The 18852-nt window shown below is 38.2% G+C and overlaps 1 protein-coding gene across 3 annotated transcripts in view; it reads right to left on the bottom strand.

The window, feature by feature from the left end:
- The window catches only part of LRP6 (LDL receptor related protein 6), a 162809-nt gene that overhangs the window by 9441 nt on the left and 134516 nt on the right, over positions 1–18852 (bottom strand). For all 3 annotated transcript variants that reach the window (XM_017864558.1, XM_017864559.1, XM_017864560.1), the window contains 6 exons: positions 14832–15041; positions 11117–11242; positions 7795–8031; positions 6763–6873; positions 1537–1767; positions 147–283 (listed from right to left, as the gene is read on the bottom strand). In XM_017864558.1, the coding sequence (XP_017720047.1) occupies positions 147–283; positions 1537–1767; positions 6763–6873; positions 7795–8031; positions 11117–11242; positions 14832–15041 (1052 nt within the window). The remainder of the gene's footprint in view (positions 1–146; positions 284–1536; positions 1768–6762; positions 6874–7794; positions 8032–11116; positions 11243–14831; positions 15042–18852) is intronic.

Raw genomic sequence — 18852 nt, 5'->3', positions numbered from 1 at the left:
GGTAAATTCTTCTTTGAGCCCTTTATGCCTAAATTTCACATTCAAAAACTACTTTTACATTACTATCACTGATCACCCACATTTAAATGAGTTAAAATATCTAAGATCCTATATATGTTGCATTCAAAGGAAAACAGACTACTTACTGCAGGGAAGTAAGTGCCTTTGGTGCTTGAAGAACTACTTGATGATGCTCCTGTAACATGGGCTCGGTCGTAGGGGGGTCCACTGCTTCCCCCCATGATACTGAGGGAGCTAATCATTGATTTACCTCGAGACATTCCTAAAACAAAAGGAAGATAAAAACTGAAGACGAGTAAGATCTATAAAAACGTATCAAGCAATTTTATTCAACAGTAGGATGACAAATATTAATAGTCAAGTAGTCTGATTTTAAAATAACTTACACTCTATTCCTATAATTGAAAACATTTAATGGAGAAAGGAAATGAATGTTCTCTAGAAGTGAATGCTTCTACTGAAAAAGCTGGCCTAGAACAAAGCCAAGAACAGCTCCCGCCTTCTCCCTCCCCTGGTAGAAGCAGAGCTATTTAAAATAAGGGCTTTTCAACCTCTTGGAGGATTTGAAAGGACTGTAAAGGGTAGAGGTTGTGAGGCAGAGTATATTAAATAACAGACTTGCTCAAAAGAAAACAAAAAACATTTTTTAGGGCACAAACAACATATGAAAGAGTATTTTTTCATCTAATGAATATAAATGTTGCTAGAATCAAAACTACCAGCGCTAAAGAAGAAATTCTATTTTTTCCAAGAAGCTTCCCAAATTCCACTAACTGAAAATAGGTATGGCAACAAAGAAACATTACCATTAACAGTTTAAAAACCATGTTTGTCTACTTAAGAGTTACACCCATAGTAAGTTCCTATTTTACAGGGTTTTGCAAGGCACCTCCTTCTCCATATTCATTAAAAGGAAGGCTTCTTTTAACTAAGGTCACCAGAAAACATTAAAAAGAACGCCACTTCCCTAGAGCAACATGGTGTAAAACTTCTGGCCACTCAGCTATGCCTAAAGTAGCCCTTTGTCCCCTGTTAGCACATGAAGTCAGGAGAAAACATAAGACATATTCCTCTCTTCTATCATCCAGCTATTTACAAATCTTTGTTGGCTGAAGGGAGTCTTACATAATTTTTGGCCTCCTTTTATTCATGGGCTCCATAGTACTAGAGTTCCCTGGTGGTGAACTTAAAGAACCTGTGGTTTATAACTCTTTCACTAAACAACTGGCTGATTCACCTTCTGTAGCATACATTCAGAATTGTAGTCAGAGAGGCTTAGAGCTTGCATTTGTATTTGCTTTATATGCTCTGACAATTTCTACCAAACCATATCTAAGGCCTTCTGTGTAAAGAGAGGGTGCTAATAGTAAAAAAGAACATTTGTTCTTCTAATTGTTTAAACTCAGAGTTAATATGGTTTCAAACAGACTCTAGGTAGTATTCTCTTCCACAATGGAAACCTGGCAGTCTTGCAGGACCAAAGACTTGATTCTCAATGGATCCATCCTGACTCACCTGGAAGAGATCCTGACAAAGAACTTGGGTGTGGCACATAACCAAGAGGCACAGAAGCTGGTCCATGAACTACATAGTCATTAGTCATAGTTTCCCCATCTCCCTTCATACGTGGACACAACATCCTCTGGCAGATAAAGTATATAGTTCCAGACACAAAAATGGTGACAATTACTCCAATAACAGAACCAACTGTATTGGTGGCCTGTGGTGCTGGTTCTTCAGTTGGATCTACAATGAAGAATGCAGTATGGTTATTTAATAGAAAAAACAACTGTATATTCAAAATAGTAATCAAAAAGAGGGCTTGCTAATAGGAATGCGAAGCTATAAGCCTAATGAAGATAATTCATAAGCACTTTTCTTTTTTATGAATACATACACACCACACCCCAAGGACATATGGAATAAATGTCATCATTAGGAATCAAAATGAACTACCCTTAAGTGAAGACAGAAATAAAACAATAGGTTGGAAAGTGTAATTGTAAACTGACAGAAACAAAGATGGTAAATGAAGTACAGATTTAAACACCATTAAGAAGCTTTAAATAAGTAAACAGATAAAATCCATTCTACTTCATTCTATATACCATACAAATGAACAAGGTTATTCCAAGATTTCAGGAAAAAATTTATGGCCAGAAGGGATAACCCCAGGCAAGTCATCAAATGTTTTACCTGGAATGGTGAAGAAGCCAAAATCAGCTCTGAGCACATGTTAGATTTTAGATTTGAATAGTGACATGTAGGCCTGATGAATGAAAACTGGAAACTAAAGATGAGCCTTAGCTCTCAAATCCCCTATGCTGCTGGCCTTCAGGCTGTCTAGTTGCCTGAGACCAAGGAATATAAGGTCTTTAATACCTGATTACTGGAGGACTCACAAAGAAAGGCCAGACTGCCAGAAGAGGACACTTGCCCCAGGGATTCACCTTCCCTGGATTCCTGAGCTACCTGAGGCTTTAAGAAGCAGAGGGCATCAATACCAGAGGTAGAGGGAAAGTGAGCTTATCAAAATTAGAGCATTACTCTTTCTATTCAGAGGGAAAATTCTTCCATTCTGAACAGTTAAATTATATCTCACAGTTGCAGATCCTTTAAAAAACTTCCTTCTGCTTCATCTTAACTCAAATCTCCCATCCATATAGCTACACTCATCCTCTGACAGATTATTTGAAAGAAATGCGTGAAAATGACATCTCTAAGTTACATAATATGTAGGGATTATCATTTACAAATTTAGTCTGTGGAATCTGAAGCATAGACTCTTTTTAGTTCTTAAGAACAACCGTCTCATCTTTTCATTCCTTTTTAGTGCCTTAACATTCCTTTGCAATGCCAAGCTTCAAGAAAGAAGTTTACATTCACTACCCTCAATTCCTAGTCTCTGGTCACACTGTAACTCCCTGAAATCAGACTTCCACCCTTACTACTGCACTGAAACTGTTCTGGCAACAAAGTTCTACTATTTGCCATATTCAATATATTCTTCATTTCACTGACCTCTTTACACAATACTGCTGGTTCCTGTTTACTCTTAAAAAAATGTCTGATCAATATCCTTCCAAGATACCACTCTTAGTTTTACTATTTCTGATTATTCTTTCTCTGCTTCCTTTGTTGGCTTCATTCTCTTCTGCCGGCATCTTAAGTGTAGGTCCTTCCCAGAGAGATTTCTATCTATCACCTACTATTTTCCTCCTCAGCTTACTGTCCTGGGAGGTTCTATCTACTGCCACAGCTTTAATTATCATCAATAAACTAAAAAGCACCACATCTCTCTTCTGAGCCACAGTTCCTTATAGTCAACTTCCTGAAGAGCTTCAGTGGGATATTCCATGCGTACCTCTCAGGCAACATCATCAGTCACCATCATCAGTCATTTCTCCTAGATTCCAGGGGTAAAGAGACCATAAATGAAGTCATCTAGTATAAGATAATAAAAAGTGATGGGGCTTGTGGCAAAGTACACGCCTGCCTAAAGGCATTTCATGTAAATTAAACATCACATCAATCAAACATTACATCTGCAGCCAAGATGGGGTAGGTACTTTGGTTTTCAGTTCCTGCTATATATCCCATTTAATGCCTCCAGTCACTCAATGAGGTCTGTGGGTCAACTTAAACTTACCAACTATATCTAAGTGGTTACCAATTCCTCTTTATTCTACTTCCGAAATAACCCCGAAATCTGTTCTCTCCTTGCCACCCCTACTCCTCCTCCTCCTCATGATTGAGATCTTTATCATCTTCTGCCTAAACTCTAATAGCTTTCTTTTTAAATTACAGGCTGCATATCATTCATAAATGGTGAGAATGATTTAGTGGGTTACAACCAGCTTTGAAAAAATGAAACAGAAAATGTCAGAATGCATTCTATATAATATGGGTAAATATTGAAGTGTTGTGTGACACCTTTTTAAATGCATGAGCTCACATCTCTGTATTCCTCTTGATGTGATCAAAAGAAGTTTGAAAGCAACCAACCTCACAGATTTCCCTGCCTATAAGCTTATCACCTCCAACCCACTGGCTTTATAGCTTCTGTATTGCTTGACCATGCTAGTCTTTCTCTTGAAATTTTCAGTGACTCTCCACTCTCCATTGTTAATATTGTCTATTTTCTTTAGAAGAAAAGCATAGTCTTCCATGATTGTACCTTTACCTATGTTATCTCTTGCTGACACTCCTCAACACAGCCTGTATTTTGGCAGTCCCATTACATGGAGTTTCCCAAAGGTGCCTGTTTCACTCTTTTCTGCTTTTGAACAGTATATTCCCTCTGCCAAAAATGCAATTTCTCCACTTATCTACATAATGAACACTATTCATTGATCAACACCCAATCTTTTTTTTTTTTTTTTTTTTGAGATGGAGTCTTGCCCTGTTGCCCAGGCTGGAGTACAATGCTGCAATCTCAGCTCACTGCAACCTCCACCTCCTGGGTTCAAAGGATTCTCTTGCCTCGGCCTCCTGAGTAGCTGGGATTACAGGTGTCCGCCACCAAGCCCAGCTAATTTTTGTTTTTTTAGTTGAGATGGGGTTTCACAAGGTTGGCCAGGCTGGTCTCAAACCCCTGACCTCGTGATCCGCCCACCTTGGCCTCCCAAAGTGCTGAGGTACCAGCACACCTGGCACAACACCCAATCTTAAATACCATTTTTCTAAGATGCCTTCCTTGATCAAGTCCATCTTTGTCCCTAAAAAGCTGACTTCTCTCTCATTTCTACTGCTACCTGTGTAGATTTCTATTACAGCACTTACACTCCATAATCAATGTATCTACTATGAGTCAGGCTATGTGTTTTTTAGGCTAAATGATATATATGTTAAATCATTTAATTTTCTTGCAGGCATCAGGCTAAGCATCATTCTCTTCATTTTGAAGATGAAGACCTGTAATTCCAGCACTTTGCGAGGTCGAAGTGGGTGGATTGCTTAAGCTCAGGAGTTTGCGACCAGCCTGGGCAACATGGCAAAATACCGTCTCACTAAAAATACAAAAAATTAGCTGGGTGTGGCAGTGCATACCTGTAGTCCCAGCTACTTGGGAGGCTGATGTGGGAGAATCACCTGAGCCCTGGAGGTTGAGGCTGCAGTGAGCTATGACCGTGCCACTGCACTCCAGCCTGGGTGATGGGAGTGAGACCCTGTCTCAAAAAATAAATAAAATAAAAAATAAAGGTGAGGAAACTAAAGTTTAAAAAGAACAAATCATCTGTTGGAGGAAGGAGGTAGGATTCAAATCCAGCTCTGCTTAGTTCCAGGATTCCTATTCTTGCTACTATTTCAACGATAGGGGGACTTTGAGAAACTTGGTGCAGGTAGCATGTTTCCTCAGCATACATAGCAGAGTGTCTACAACAGGGCAGTAAATGCTTGTTGAATAAATGAATAGAGTCTAAGTCTTACTGAGTAGTTCCACTTGAACTTTGTAAAAATACTAACTTAAAGTTCTTGTTACAGGTGAAAGAACTTTTAAATTAATCCTATCTAAATTCTATCAAATATATTTGACAGGGTAGACCTGGCTTAGGCTGAATTCCATTCAGAATTAAGTTTATCAATTTGGGATACATTATACGTTAGGGCAGGGATCCCCAAGCCCCTGGCCACGGACGGGTACTGGTCCATGGCCTGTTAGGAACTGGGCCACAAAGCAGGAGGTGAGTGGCGGGCCAGAAAGCATTACCGCTTGAGCTCCATCGCCTGTCAGATCAGTGGCAGCATTCGATTCTCATAGGAGTGCGAACCCTGTTGTGAACTGTGCGTGTGAGGGATCTAGGCTGCACGCTCCTTATGAGAATCTAAGTAATGCCTGATGATCTGAGGTAGAACATTTTCATCCTGACACCATTATCCATCCCCACTTGGAAAAACTGTCTTCCACGAAACCAGTCTCTGGTACTAAAAAAGTTGGGACTACTGTTTTAGGGCACTTGTCAACAGTTATGAACCTTTTATGAACCTTTAAGAAACTATAGGCTATTTAGCCAAGGGTCCCAAAGTCCAGGGGTATACGTTGGCCTGTCTTCAGGATGCATTTTAAGAAAGCTCTTAAAATCTTCTAGCCATCGAGAAACTGGTGGAAACACTTCAAGAAAACAATGGAATACAGTTAAACATGGACTAACATTCAGAAACTAAGTTCAGACCAATTGATTTCTTTTTTTTTGAGACTGAGACTTGCTCTGTGGCCCAGGCTGGAGTGCAATGGCGTGATCTCAGCTCACTGCAACCTCCGCCTCCCGGGTTCAAATGGTTCTCCTGCTTCAGCCTCCCAGTAGCTGGGATTACAGGCATGTACCACCACGCCCAGCTAATTTTTGTATTTTTAGTACAGATAGAGTCTGGTCTCAAACTCCTGACTTCAAGTGATCCGCCCACCTCGGCCTCCCAAAATGCTGGGATTACAGGTGTGAGCCACCATGCCCGGCTGATTTCTATGTATCTAAATGATTTGAGAATTTTGTAACTTTGGTTATAGTAAAATAATATTTATTCTTTTCTAGTACTTTATTAAATGTTTCTGTGATGATTTCTGTGCATAAGAGAACTGCTATGTTTAAAGAATTACTGAAAGCAAAACATAAAAAAACCTTCCCACAAATAATTAGCTTAATATTATTACTTAGGAAATCTTGATAAGTAAACCTCACTCATAAGAAAAAAATTGTTTAAATTCTCTGTTAAGAGTAATTTATAGATCTCAGTCCTACTTACAACAATCCAGTTCATCTGACTTGTCACTGCAATCCACATTATGATCACACTTCTTGTGTTTTCCAATGCACTGACCATTGGCACAGCGGAATTGATCAATTAAACAAAGCACTGGAAAAAAATGTAAATAGTTTTCTTATTTTTAATATCATGTAAAGTCAAACTCTGGCAAGAGTCAAAAGGTGCTTTCTGAATACAAATGAAAAACAAATTAGACTTTTAGCTGTAATTTAAATATTATTCTCTGGAGTTCCATTTGGTTGAGAGGGGAGGAAAAGAAGACGTGGGGGAAAAATCCAGCAGGAAAATTTCCTAATTTTTATTATTATTATTATTATTATTATTATTATTATTTTAAGACAGCAGTCTGCTCTGTTGCCCAGGCTGGAGTACAGTGGCGCGATCTTGGTTCACTGCAAGCTCCGCCTCCCAGGTTCACGTCATTCTCCTGCCTCAGACTCCCAAGCAGCTGGGACTATAGGCGCCCGCCACCACGCCCGGCTAATTTTTTGTATTTTTAGTAGAGACGGGGTTTCAACGCGTTAGCCAGGATGGTCTCGATCTCCTGACCTCGTGATCCGCTCACCTCGGTCTCCCAAAGTGCTGGGATTACAGGCATGAGCCACTGTGACTGGCCTATTCTTTACATTAAATTCCCTCTTTCACTAAAGAATTCTAGAGAACTTGGCTGGGTTGTTTTTACCATGGGAAAGGTTAGTCAAGGAAAGTGAAGAATATAAAACATGTTAGAGTGTAATTCAGAGCTCATTGGAAACAGGGACTATTTTATATCCTGAAGGCCTGGTATCTTTTAGTTTAATTTCTCAATTTTCAAAGCTTATTAATTTGTATAAATCTTATGCATATGAAGTGAATTAAAACAATAATATGAAACATGGTACTATGATCAGAAGTGATACAGTCATATGTACTGGAAAAACCCCACTGACACTAAGCCAAGTAATACTGAAGTTTAAACAACTGAATGGGAAAAAAGGATTGCATGCTGAGGCACTGAGGAATTCTGGATACCTTCACAGTTCTTCTCATCTGATTTGTCCTGGCAGTTTGCATCTCCATTGCATCGGAGGGCACCATCAATACACTGCCCACTGGCACACTGGAACTGGGACTCTGAGCATACAGGACAATTGAGTTCATCACTGTGGTCTTCACATTCAGTAAACCCATCGCATCGCCAAGCCACAGGGATACAGTCAATTTCCCCCGTGAAACAAGTAAACTGCTGAGGAGAACATGTTGGAGGTTCTTCAAATGAACAAGGAGAAGGGGAGTGACAAAAACACAATCATGGTCACACAGAAGTACAAACACATACCTGAGTGAAGCTCATTTAATAATTAACATACACAAAATACTTTATGATAAATACGATTTATGACTATCTCATCTATTTAAAGAAGAAATAAAGGTTTTCACATTACTTCCTTTATATTCACTATAAACTTTTGCCTGCAAAACTATAAGGCAAAAGTTTTTTCATATATTGTAATCCAAACAGGATTATAATATTTGCAATCCATTACAATCTCACACATAACCTAGGAATAATCACTATAATTACCAAATATTTTAAAGTTAGCCTAGCACTCAAAAGTTTTCTAGCTCTAAGCTTCTGAAAGGATAGTCCATGAACCCTTAGGGGTTCCTGAGACCTCTTTCATGGGACCCACTAGGTAAAAACTATTTTTATAATAACATTAAGATGTCACTGCTTTTTTTTGGCTACGTTTGCACTGATGCTACAAAAGGAATAGTGAATAAAACTTGGTACCTTAGCAGACTCAGAGAAATGACAACAAACTTTATTAGTAATCACTGTACTATACAGTCACATATGTACAGTTTAAACAAACACACAAAAAGACCAACTTCACTTAAGAATGTTATTGATGAATCAATAGAAAATTAATGATATTAAAATCAACCCAAGTGTATGCCTCTTTAATGTTCTGATCAATCAAATGTCAATTACGCATAAAGCTCATGTTGCAAACCTAAGCATGACAGTTTCTAATGGGAAAGCATTTGTTTTGAGTTGTAAATGCAACTCAAAATGGAATGTCATTTTTACCTGAAAGAATGACTGACAGGTAAATTATACAGTAGTTATTTACACTTGTCTGTTAGTGAATTATCTAAGAGAACCCATAAACTTATGATATGACCATGGGTCAGAAAACCCTGTAACTTTCCAACAGAGAATATTGCAGATTACAGGTGAACATTTTACATGGGGAATTTTAGGGATTATTTAATAAGAGTCTATTATGTATTCAGCCCTACCCTATCTATATTGTGTGGGAATTAAAGTAGATAAAATATATCCATGTCCTTAAAGAGCTTTGAATTTGGCTGGGGATAGAAAGAAATTAATAAACATAAAACGAAGGACACTACTTTGAACTGCATGTCATGCAAACTGTGTGATATAGTTTGGGTATTTGTCCCCCACAAATCTCATGTTGAAATGTAATCCCCAATATTGGAAGTGAGGCCTGGTGGGCGGTGTTTTTGGATCATGGGGGTAGATTGCTCATGCCTTGGTGTTATCCTCCTGATAGTAAATGAATTCTTGGGAGGACCTGGTTGTTTAAAAGTGTGTGGCACTCCCTCTAGTCTACTCTCTGTCTTGCTCCCTCTTTTGCCATGTGACCTGCCTGCTCACTCTTCACCCCAGCCATCAAAGTTTCCTGAGGCCTATTCAGAAGCTGAGCAATACAGCCAGCAGAACCCTGAGCCAATTAAACTTTTTCTTTATAAATTACCCAGACTCAGGTATTTCTTATAGCAATGAAATACACAGTTGTATACATCTGCCAAAACTCGTTTTAATACATACATTAAAAATAATTGCTAAATGTGCAAGCAAGAAAAAAGGCCCTTTAAAAGATATTTTCAAATGGAAGATGAGATCCTTGACTCAGTTTTATCCATGTTATCATTAACATAAAGAGAAATTTTTCTAGGATTTGCCTCACTTAAAGTAACAGTCTAGCACCCTGACAGGGAAACACATGCTTTTTTTTGGGTGGGGGGTGGTAAAGTAAACATAAGATTTACCAGTTTAACCACTTTAAAGTGCATAGCTCAATGACATTAAGTACATTCATATTACTGTGCAATCCCTATTTTTAAAAATTTAAAGTACCAGAGCTTAACTTCGTGTACACATCTGATTTCCCTGCCATCTCAAAGCTCTTCAAATCCCCTACAGTCCAGGCACAGTGCCCATAGCTGCTACTGAATACATGTATTATTTATTTTTTTAAAAACTTATAGTTTGAAGAATAAATTTACTTGTAATCCTACCCTGATCAACAATTTTTATATGTTGAATGCATATTCTTTCAATATTTGTTTATTACAGAAATATATATTTTATGTAGTTGTCATTTTAGCAACATTTTTACATCAACTTCATGATTATAACATTTAATAGCTGTATAACTCAATTATTTTACTTAATACTTTTCATACCATTAGAAATTAGTTAAAAATTTCTGCCACTGTAGATAATAGTATGATGTAGTCTTTTTCCTTCAGTTGAATTAAACTTAAAATTATCCCCAAAAGGAGGATATCTGAATTAAGGGTATGAATACTATTATGGCGCCTGATACCGTCATACTATAATTTAACAAAGGAATGTATCTATTTGTTATACCCGCTGAGTGATTAAACTAATTTGACTACAACAGTATCACTATACTCAGTGATATCTTTTTAAAAGTCATTTTTTACTAGATAAAGAAGCAATGGGAATTTGCTGATGGATTTGAACAAAAGAATATTCTTTCCATCAGACACATTCCCAACAATGACACATAAACTTAGAGAATCTAGAATTTAGTGGAGAGAGATTACAGGAGGTAAAATTAATTCATTTTGTTACCTTTTGGGAGAGGGGAGAGGCTACTTTAGTATTAGGAAGCATACTCATTCACAGAAAAGTGTGGTAATATATATGCAATGAAATACTATTCAGTCAAAAAAAGTAGGAAATCCTGTCATTTGCAACAACACAGATGAACCTGGAAGACATCCTGTTAAGTGAAATAAGCTAGGCACAGAAACACAAATAGTACATGATCTCACTTATATGTGGAGTGTAAAAGAGTCAAAGAAACAGAGTAAAATGATGATAATGAGGCTGGACAGGGTGGCAGAGAAGAATAACAGAAAAGCCTAATATAGTACAAATGAATGGAATACAAGTAACCAATCAAGTTAGTAGACAGAGCAACTTCAATGCCTAGTCATAGAAGTCTAGGCTTAAGATATGGAATATGTTTGCATTTGGGGTTGCACAAGAAAATTACAACATATTTACCTCCACATGATAGCTCATCTTGAAGCAGAACCAGGTGCATGGGGCAAGAACACCTTGTAGTACCATCTCCCTTTACAAGACAAATATGTGAACAGCCACCATTATCCTGAGCACAAGGATGCTGTCCTGCAAAGAGAAGAGGTGAGGATGGAGAGAGGAGGAGTAGAGGGGGAGACAAGCGGGAGAGGAGAAGAGAAAAAGGGACAACCGTGTCAAAACTATTTATGAAAATCAAACGTATAACCAGCTTGGACTTTTTTTTTTTTTTGAGACGGAGTCTCGCTCTGTCGCCTAGGCTGGAGTGCAGTGGCCGGATCTCAGCTCACTGCAAGCTTCGCCTCCCGGGTTTACGCCATTCTCCCGCCTCAGCCTCCCGAGTAGCTGGGACTACAGGCGCCTGCCGCCACGCCCGGCTCCTTTTTTTGTATTTTTTTTGGTAGAGACGAGGTTTCACAGTATTAGCCAGGATGGTCTCGATCTCCTCCTGACCTCGTGATCCGCCCATCTCGGCCTCCCAAAGTGCTGGGATTACAGGCTTGAGCCACTGCGCCTGGCCGACTTTTTTTTTTTTTTTTTTAACTTTTATTATTATTATTATTTTGAGACAGTCTTGCTCTGTAGCTCAGGCTGGAGTACAGTGGTGTGATCATGGCTCACTGCAAACTCTGCTTCCCAGATTCAAGTGATTCTCCTGCTTCAGCCTCCCAAGTAGCTGGGACTGCAGGCGAGTGCCACCACGCCTGGCCAATTTTTGTATTTTTAGTAAAGATGGAATTTCACCATGCTGGCCAGGCTGGTCCAGCTTAGACTTTTATTTCCATACAATATGATTCTTCACTCAATCTCTACACAACATACAAGAAACTACTTCTATCTAACCACTGTCTTTATAATTTATATATAAAATATTTTAAGGTAATGGTAAAGCTCATGTTAATTTTTGTGAATATGAAAAAATGTTTACTGAAACTGAAAAATTGCTAGGGAGAGGCTGGGTGCGGTGGCTCATGTCTGTGATCCTAGCACTTTGGGAGGCTGAGGCGGGCAGATTGTCTGAACTCAGGAGTTTGAGACCAGCCTGGGCACAACAGCGAAACCCCGTCTCTACTAAAACACAAAAGAAATTAGCTGGGTGTGGTGGCATGCACCTGTAATCCCAGCTACTCGGGAGGCTGAGGCAGAAGAATTGCTTGAATCCAGGAGGCGGAGGTTGCAGTGAGCCAAGATAGTGCCACTGCACTCCAGCCTGGGCGGCAGAGCAAGATTCCATCTCTATAAAAAACAACAACAACAAAAAATTGCTAGGGAGAATGCTGAAACTTGAGTACTATTCTATTTAAAATATAAGAATTCTCCTATATTAAGATTTTTTTTTTTTTTTGGAGACGGAGTCTCGCTCTGTCGCCTAGGCTGGAGTGCAGTGGCAGGATCTCAGCTCACTGCAAGCTCCGCCTCCCGGGTTTACGCCATTCTCTTGCCTCAGCCTCCAGGTAGCTGGGACTACAGGCGTCCGCCACCACGCCCGGCTAGTGTTTTGTATTTTTTTAGTAGAGACGGGGTTTCACCGTGTTAGCCAGGATGGTCTCGATCTCCTGACCTCGTGATCTGCCCGTCTGGGCCTCCCCAAGTGCTGGGATTACAGGCATGAGCCACTGCGCCCGGCCCTATATTAAGATTTTTAACTCAGAAAATCCACATTTCTAAGACTGTTTCAGTCAAAAAGTGTATCTTAATGAGGAATCCATTGAGAATTAAAGAGTTATTAGAAGAAAAAAACTTAAAAGGCACATGTAACGGAACAATTCAGAAACAAAATTATTTGGTCAACTGCAAAAGGTAACTTGTAATACTATAAATGTCTAACTTCCTCACACATGGGCTAAGTAAAGAAACCACTAGGCAACTTTTCAAAGTCTGTTTCACAAGTTGTATTTTTAAAGAATCATTGTTTGGAATGTTCTATTTAGCCTGTGTTAAAAGCAACCTGACATCTGTCATCACAAAATATGAACATCTAATATAAGCCACCATTTATTATTTGACTCTCTTCCACAATAACATTGGTCCTGCTTCAGTTTGTGCTGATGAGACTGAGGGAGTCAGCTATCTACAAATGAGCATACTGTCTAAAATAGACATTACACATTATATAGAATATACAGCCTATGCAGCAGTGTTTCTCAACCTTTAATTCCATGACATTTTTGATAAAAATCCCATTCTCTTTAATACTAAACATCTGAAAAAATGATTTACCTAATATACACTCATATTAGTTATTAAATAAAACCTCTCCCTTGAAATTCTGAAAACCTTGAGATTTTCTGTAATGAAATATTCATGTATCAACTGAATAAATAACTTAGGTATGATATCATTATGATATTTCTATTAAATGTTCAGCCTGAGCTACAAGTCATACCATAAAATGACAACAATTTTTAACTTTCTAATTCTCAAATACTTGTAACTTTACTTCTAAATTCAGGAACTGTACCAACATAATGAACACTTGTACAGGGGTCCTCCTGTTTCCTCATTCTCCTTTCATGCTTAAATTCAATTTAAAAGCACTGAGCTGAGAAGTTACAGAATTTCGATGATTCTCTCCCTCGTACTCAATTTAACATTGGCATTCCTGGTACCATCATGTAAGATCGACAGTAGTGACTGCTAGGAAGGCACTTTTTAAACAACATTTTACATATATAAACTCATTTATTCCTCTCTATTATTAGGGTAATTTTGATGACAGATATGAATTAAGAACTAGGCCAAGATGACTAGTCATTTTCAAAAAAAAATATGAAAATATTTCTGGCTCCTTTTCTTTCTTCCTAGGGCTCATGGAGATGGCTATTTTTCTAAGCTGGGAATTGAAATATTTATCCAAAAGGGGGGAAAAAAACCAAGCACTTACTGATTAAACAGAGTCTTCTCTATGTTTACACACTAATTTTTAGTTTGTTTTGCTTAAGAATAAGGTTAACCCATTATAACTATATTCATCATTATATAATTTTTACTTTTTTTCAAGCTATGGGGAAGTATAGAGAGGGAAGAAAAGAAATAGATGCTGTATGTTATCAGTATTCTCAAAGCAATTGAAGGAGAGAAAAACAAGGCATGATAAGTAGTCACTGCTGTACCACGAAATATTCTTTTTTAACGAGCAAGACCCATGCTTTTCCCCCATTTCTGGTTTATGAAATCATGTTTAATTTGGAAAAGTTCCTGGGTAAGGTTGACATAAGGCTTTAAAAGCATGAAGAGGCTGGGTGCGGTGGATCACACCTGCAATCCCAGCACTTTGGGAGGTCAAGGTGGGAGGATCACTTGAGGTCAGGAGTTCGAGACCAGTCTGGACAACATGGTGAAACCCTGCTTCTACTAAAAAAAAAAAAAAAAATTAGCCGGGCATGGTGGCATGCACCTGTAATACCAGCTACTCTGGAGGCTAAGGCATGAGAATCACTTGAACATGGGAGGCAGAGGCTGCAGTGAGCCACAATAGTGACACTGCACTCCAGCCTGGGCGACAGAACGAGACTTTGTCTCCAAAAAAAAAAAAAAAAACAAAACACACACAAACATGAAGAGTTAAAAAAAAAAATGTCAAAACTGAAAGTGCATGAAAGTCTTAAAGGAAACAGTTTAAAAATACACAGAAGTACAACACGATTCCTCCAATTAGTTTTATCCCATGAACACTTACTGTATTCTTGAAGGTTCAGCTCCTTTACTGCATGAATGTCACTAAGCTGGGCAATTCGAGCCTGGACTTTTGTTCTACCCTCTCGACCTGTCATATCAATTTTTTCAATCATTTGCTGCTGTTTATCAATCCAATAGAGCCAGTTTTCAAACACAGTAAGTCCCACAGGCTGCAAAATGTTGGAGTCTTCTAATACTATCCGGTTAGCACCTTGGAAAAGGAGAAAATTCAACAGAAATGACTCATGTGGGTCAAGTTATACTTTTGGTAATTATTTACTGACTACCAGTTAGATTCTACAAGTATAGAAAAGAAAAAATAACAAGCTCTCTACCACAAAACTTAAAAATCATGCTAAGACATACATACACTAGAAAACAGCTAATAAACTAGATACTAATACGCAATCAAGAGCAAGGTAAATGCCCAATATGTGGTAAATATTCTAGTTCATAGAAATGTAGAAAAGAACTTAGAACAGTAGTTTGAAAAACCCTAATTTATATATACAACAGATAAAAATGGCACTTCTCTGGAGGAGCAGTGGTGGTGAACCCAGAGTTCTGAGTACACCTGAGGTATCTATGAAGAACAGCTTCACTCTCACCCAACCTGGCTTCTCAGAACACAGTTAGAAAAAATGACTGACTCACCCCAAGGTAAGAATTATTTCCAATCATCTCAGACATAGGGCCATCCAGACTCTGAGGAGGCAACTTCTGCTATTGTTGGACAGTGAGAAAGTTCTTTTATACAGCGGGCTAAAATCTGTGTTCATACCCTCCCTGCTTTATTCAGTCTCTCCCTCACTCAAAAAGAAAAAATACACTCATTCCTTCTGTCTTTTTTGTAACAGTCCTTCAAATATTCATGGAAAGTTTTCATGGTTCCTAAGTCATGAGTTCAGTCAAAGAAAGACATTAGCTGGTATTTTGGAAATATCAAGGAAGTTCCAAGAAAGAGGCAAGCATAATGCATAAATGAAGAAAAGTGAGGAGATATTCCAGATGGGAAGGCACTGAGTAAGCCAACATTCAGATGGAAGGCTAAGCACAAGTTTACTTATATATTCCCTCCTAAAACTCTACTAATATGGTGATTTAAAAAATTTTAGGCCAGGTGCAGTGGCACACACCTGTAATCTCAGCAATCTGGGAGGCTGAGGCAGGAGGATCACGTGAGCCTAGGAGTTCGAGATCAGCCTGAGCAACATGGCAAAATGCCATCTCTACAAAAAATACAAAAATTAGCCAGGCATGGTAGCATGCACCTGTAGTCCAGGTACTTAGGAGGCTGAGGTGGGAGAATTCCTTGAGCCAGGGAGGTCAAGGCTATAGTGAGCCAAGATCACACCACTGCACTGCAGCCTGGGCGACAGAGCGAGACCCTGTCTCAGGAAAAAAAAAAAAAAAAAGATAAAGAAAGAAACAAAAAGAAAATAATTTTTAAGGTATAAACCCATATGGACAAAGGCGGCAGAGTAACAGAAGAGAGCAGGAAAGTGATACAAATTTTGGAAGTTGGAGAATAGATAGACCAGGGATAATGACACAGTAGCCCAGAGAAAGTTAAATGCCTACAGCCAGTGAAGCTAACAATGAAATCAATTAGCTCAGAAAGTGGAAGTACCAGGTATTTTAGAACGGAAGAAAGGTAGGAGTTATGTGGCTGGGGCTGAAAGAGCAGTATTCATTGAAAATACGTGTAAGAAGTTACACAGCAATGTTCTCAGTATTTTTTATGCCTCATACTAAATACAAACAGCTAAGGATCACCAAATATTTAAAGAAAACCTCTATCTTTAAATTCGAAGCCCAAGACAAACACAACAAAGGAACTTGGAGAAAAAGACATAAAAGCAGAAGAAAAAAAATAAATACCAATAACTTAAAACAAAACAAAACAAAACAAAACAAAAAAAACAAACCTAAAGAATAGGCTGTCTTTAGAGAGGCAGAGCATTCGGAGAACAAAAAAGAGCCCTTGGAAATTAAAAACATGATATCCAAAATTTCAAAGAAAATGCCAACAAGAGGGTTGGGAAACAAATTTGAGAAGCTCTCCTCAGAAAGTATAACAAAAACACAGAGATGGATAACAGGTGAGAAAACTACAGCTTTAGTCAAGAAGGTCCAGCATAAAAATAAAAAGCTCCACAATAGGAAAATGAAAAACAAATTATCAAAGAAACAACATAAGAAAACATTTCAGAATTTAAGATGTAGATTTCTAGACAGAAAGGATCAACCTAGTAACCAGTTCAATGAGAAAGAAGGGAAGGGGAAGGGAAAGCATGAGCATAGATTTTTAAAATCTCTTTTTTTATTTTTTTGAGAAGGAGTTTCGCTCTTTCGCCCAGGCTGGAGTGCAGTGGCTCAATCTTACCTCATTGCAACCTCCGCCTTCCAGTTTCAAGCGATTCTCCTGCCTGAGCCTCCTGAGTAGCTGAGATTACAAGCACCCGTCACCACGTCCGGCTAATTTTTGTATTTTTAGTAGATATGGGGTTTCACCATGTTGGCCAGGCTGGTCTTGAACTCCTGACCTCATGATCTGCCCACCTCAGCCTCCGAAAGTGCTGGGATTACAGGCATGAGCCACTGTACCGGGCCAGTTAAAAAAAATCTTAAAACAAAACATTAGCATATCAAATCCAGCAATAAATAAAAAGAAAGTATTATGCTAAATTTTATTTATTCCAACAAACTGAGAAAAGAAGGTAAATTCCTTAATTTGACAAAGGTTATCTACAGAAAAACCTTAGCAAAGAATAAACTTAATCATAAAGTATTGAATGCTTCCCCCAAGATCAAGGGGAAAAGGACTAGAAAGGAAGAAGAAGGGAAAGAAGGGGAAGGAGAAGGAGAAAGGAAGGGAAAGATGAGAAAGGGGAAGAGGAAAGGGCTGGGGGAGGGAGAGGGGAGAGAAAGAAAAAAGGAAAGAAGGGAGGAATCAAACAAAGGCACATTATCAAATTCTAGGATATTGAAGGGATAGAACATTTTAAAAGCTTCTGAAGGAAAAAGGAAAAGGATGGCATACAGAGTGAAATTACAGTCACACAAAGAGTGAAATTACAGTCACATCAAACTTCCCAATGACACAAGATGCTCAAAGATAATGGAGCTCTATTTTCAAAATTCTGAGAGAAAACAGCTACAAAACACGAAAACAAATTATCAACCAAGTGTGAGGAGGAAAAAAATGCAAACAAGATCAAGAATTCTAATTTTTTATGATGAGCCCCTTTCAAGAAGCTGCTAGAAAATGGTCTCTACTAAGAAAACCAGAAGAAATGGAGTCCAGGAAATAGGTTCAGCACCAAGGAGACTGGTAAGTACACTCCCAGGACAATGGAGAAATGAAGTTAGCCTAGAAATCAAGCAAATCCAGATTGGAGCGAGATGATGAAGAAATCCCAGAGATGTGATTTTAATTATGAAGACAAATAGATGGATTGCTTGATGTATGTGCATTTATTGAAACAATATTTATGTTACACAAGTATTAACTGCAGGGGGGAAAAAAGTTTTAGAAAGAAATGTACCTAATAGTAATATGCTCATAGCCATAAATAATAAATAATTAAGTCTGCACTTAAAAAATTTGGCACTAGTTACAGCTGGGTCCTTTCTATCTGCAAACTTGTGCCTTGAATTCTGGAAAGTTCATAACTATGTTGGGAGGATGGAAAGAAAATTCACATGTGTATTTTGGGGGCATATGGTCTAAGATAGCAAAATCTTTATCTTCCAAAGGAAGTCAATGTTTAATATCTAAAACTGAAAAATCAAGAAATAGCATTTTTAAGCAAGTTTATTTTAAAATAAGTGAAAGATGTGAATGCTTCTAAGCATGGGAACTGAGAGCAGCAGAGTAGAGCAGCAGAATTGTTTTTTGTTATAAGCCAGGTAGAAAAGTTTGATATCCATAATATTTACATGTATTACTTTAATGAAAATTAAAATTAATTTTAAACAATAAAAAAGAATGATTTTTTTTTTTTTTTTTTTTTTTTTTT

Source organism: Rhinopithecus bieti, unplaced genomic scaffold, assembly GCF_001698545.2.
Source record: "Rhinopithecus bieti isolate Rb0 unplaced genomic scaffold, ASM169854v2 scaffold_76074, whole genome shotgun sequence".
NCBI classification, from domain to species: domain Eukaryota; kingdom Metazoa; phylum Chordata; class Mammalia; order Primates; family Cercopithecidae; genus Rhinopithecus; species Rhinopithecus bieti.
The sequence above is the reverse complement of the archived record's forward strand: the minus strand, read 5'-3'. Positions and strand labels throughout refer to the sequence as shown.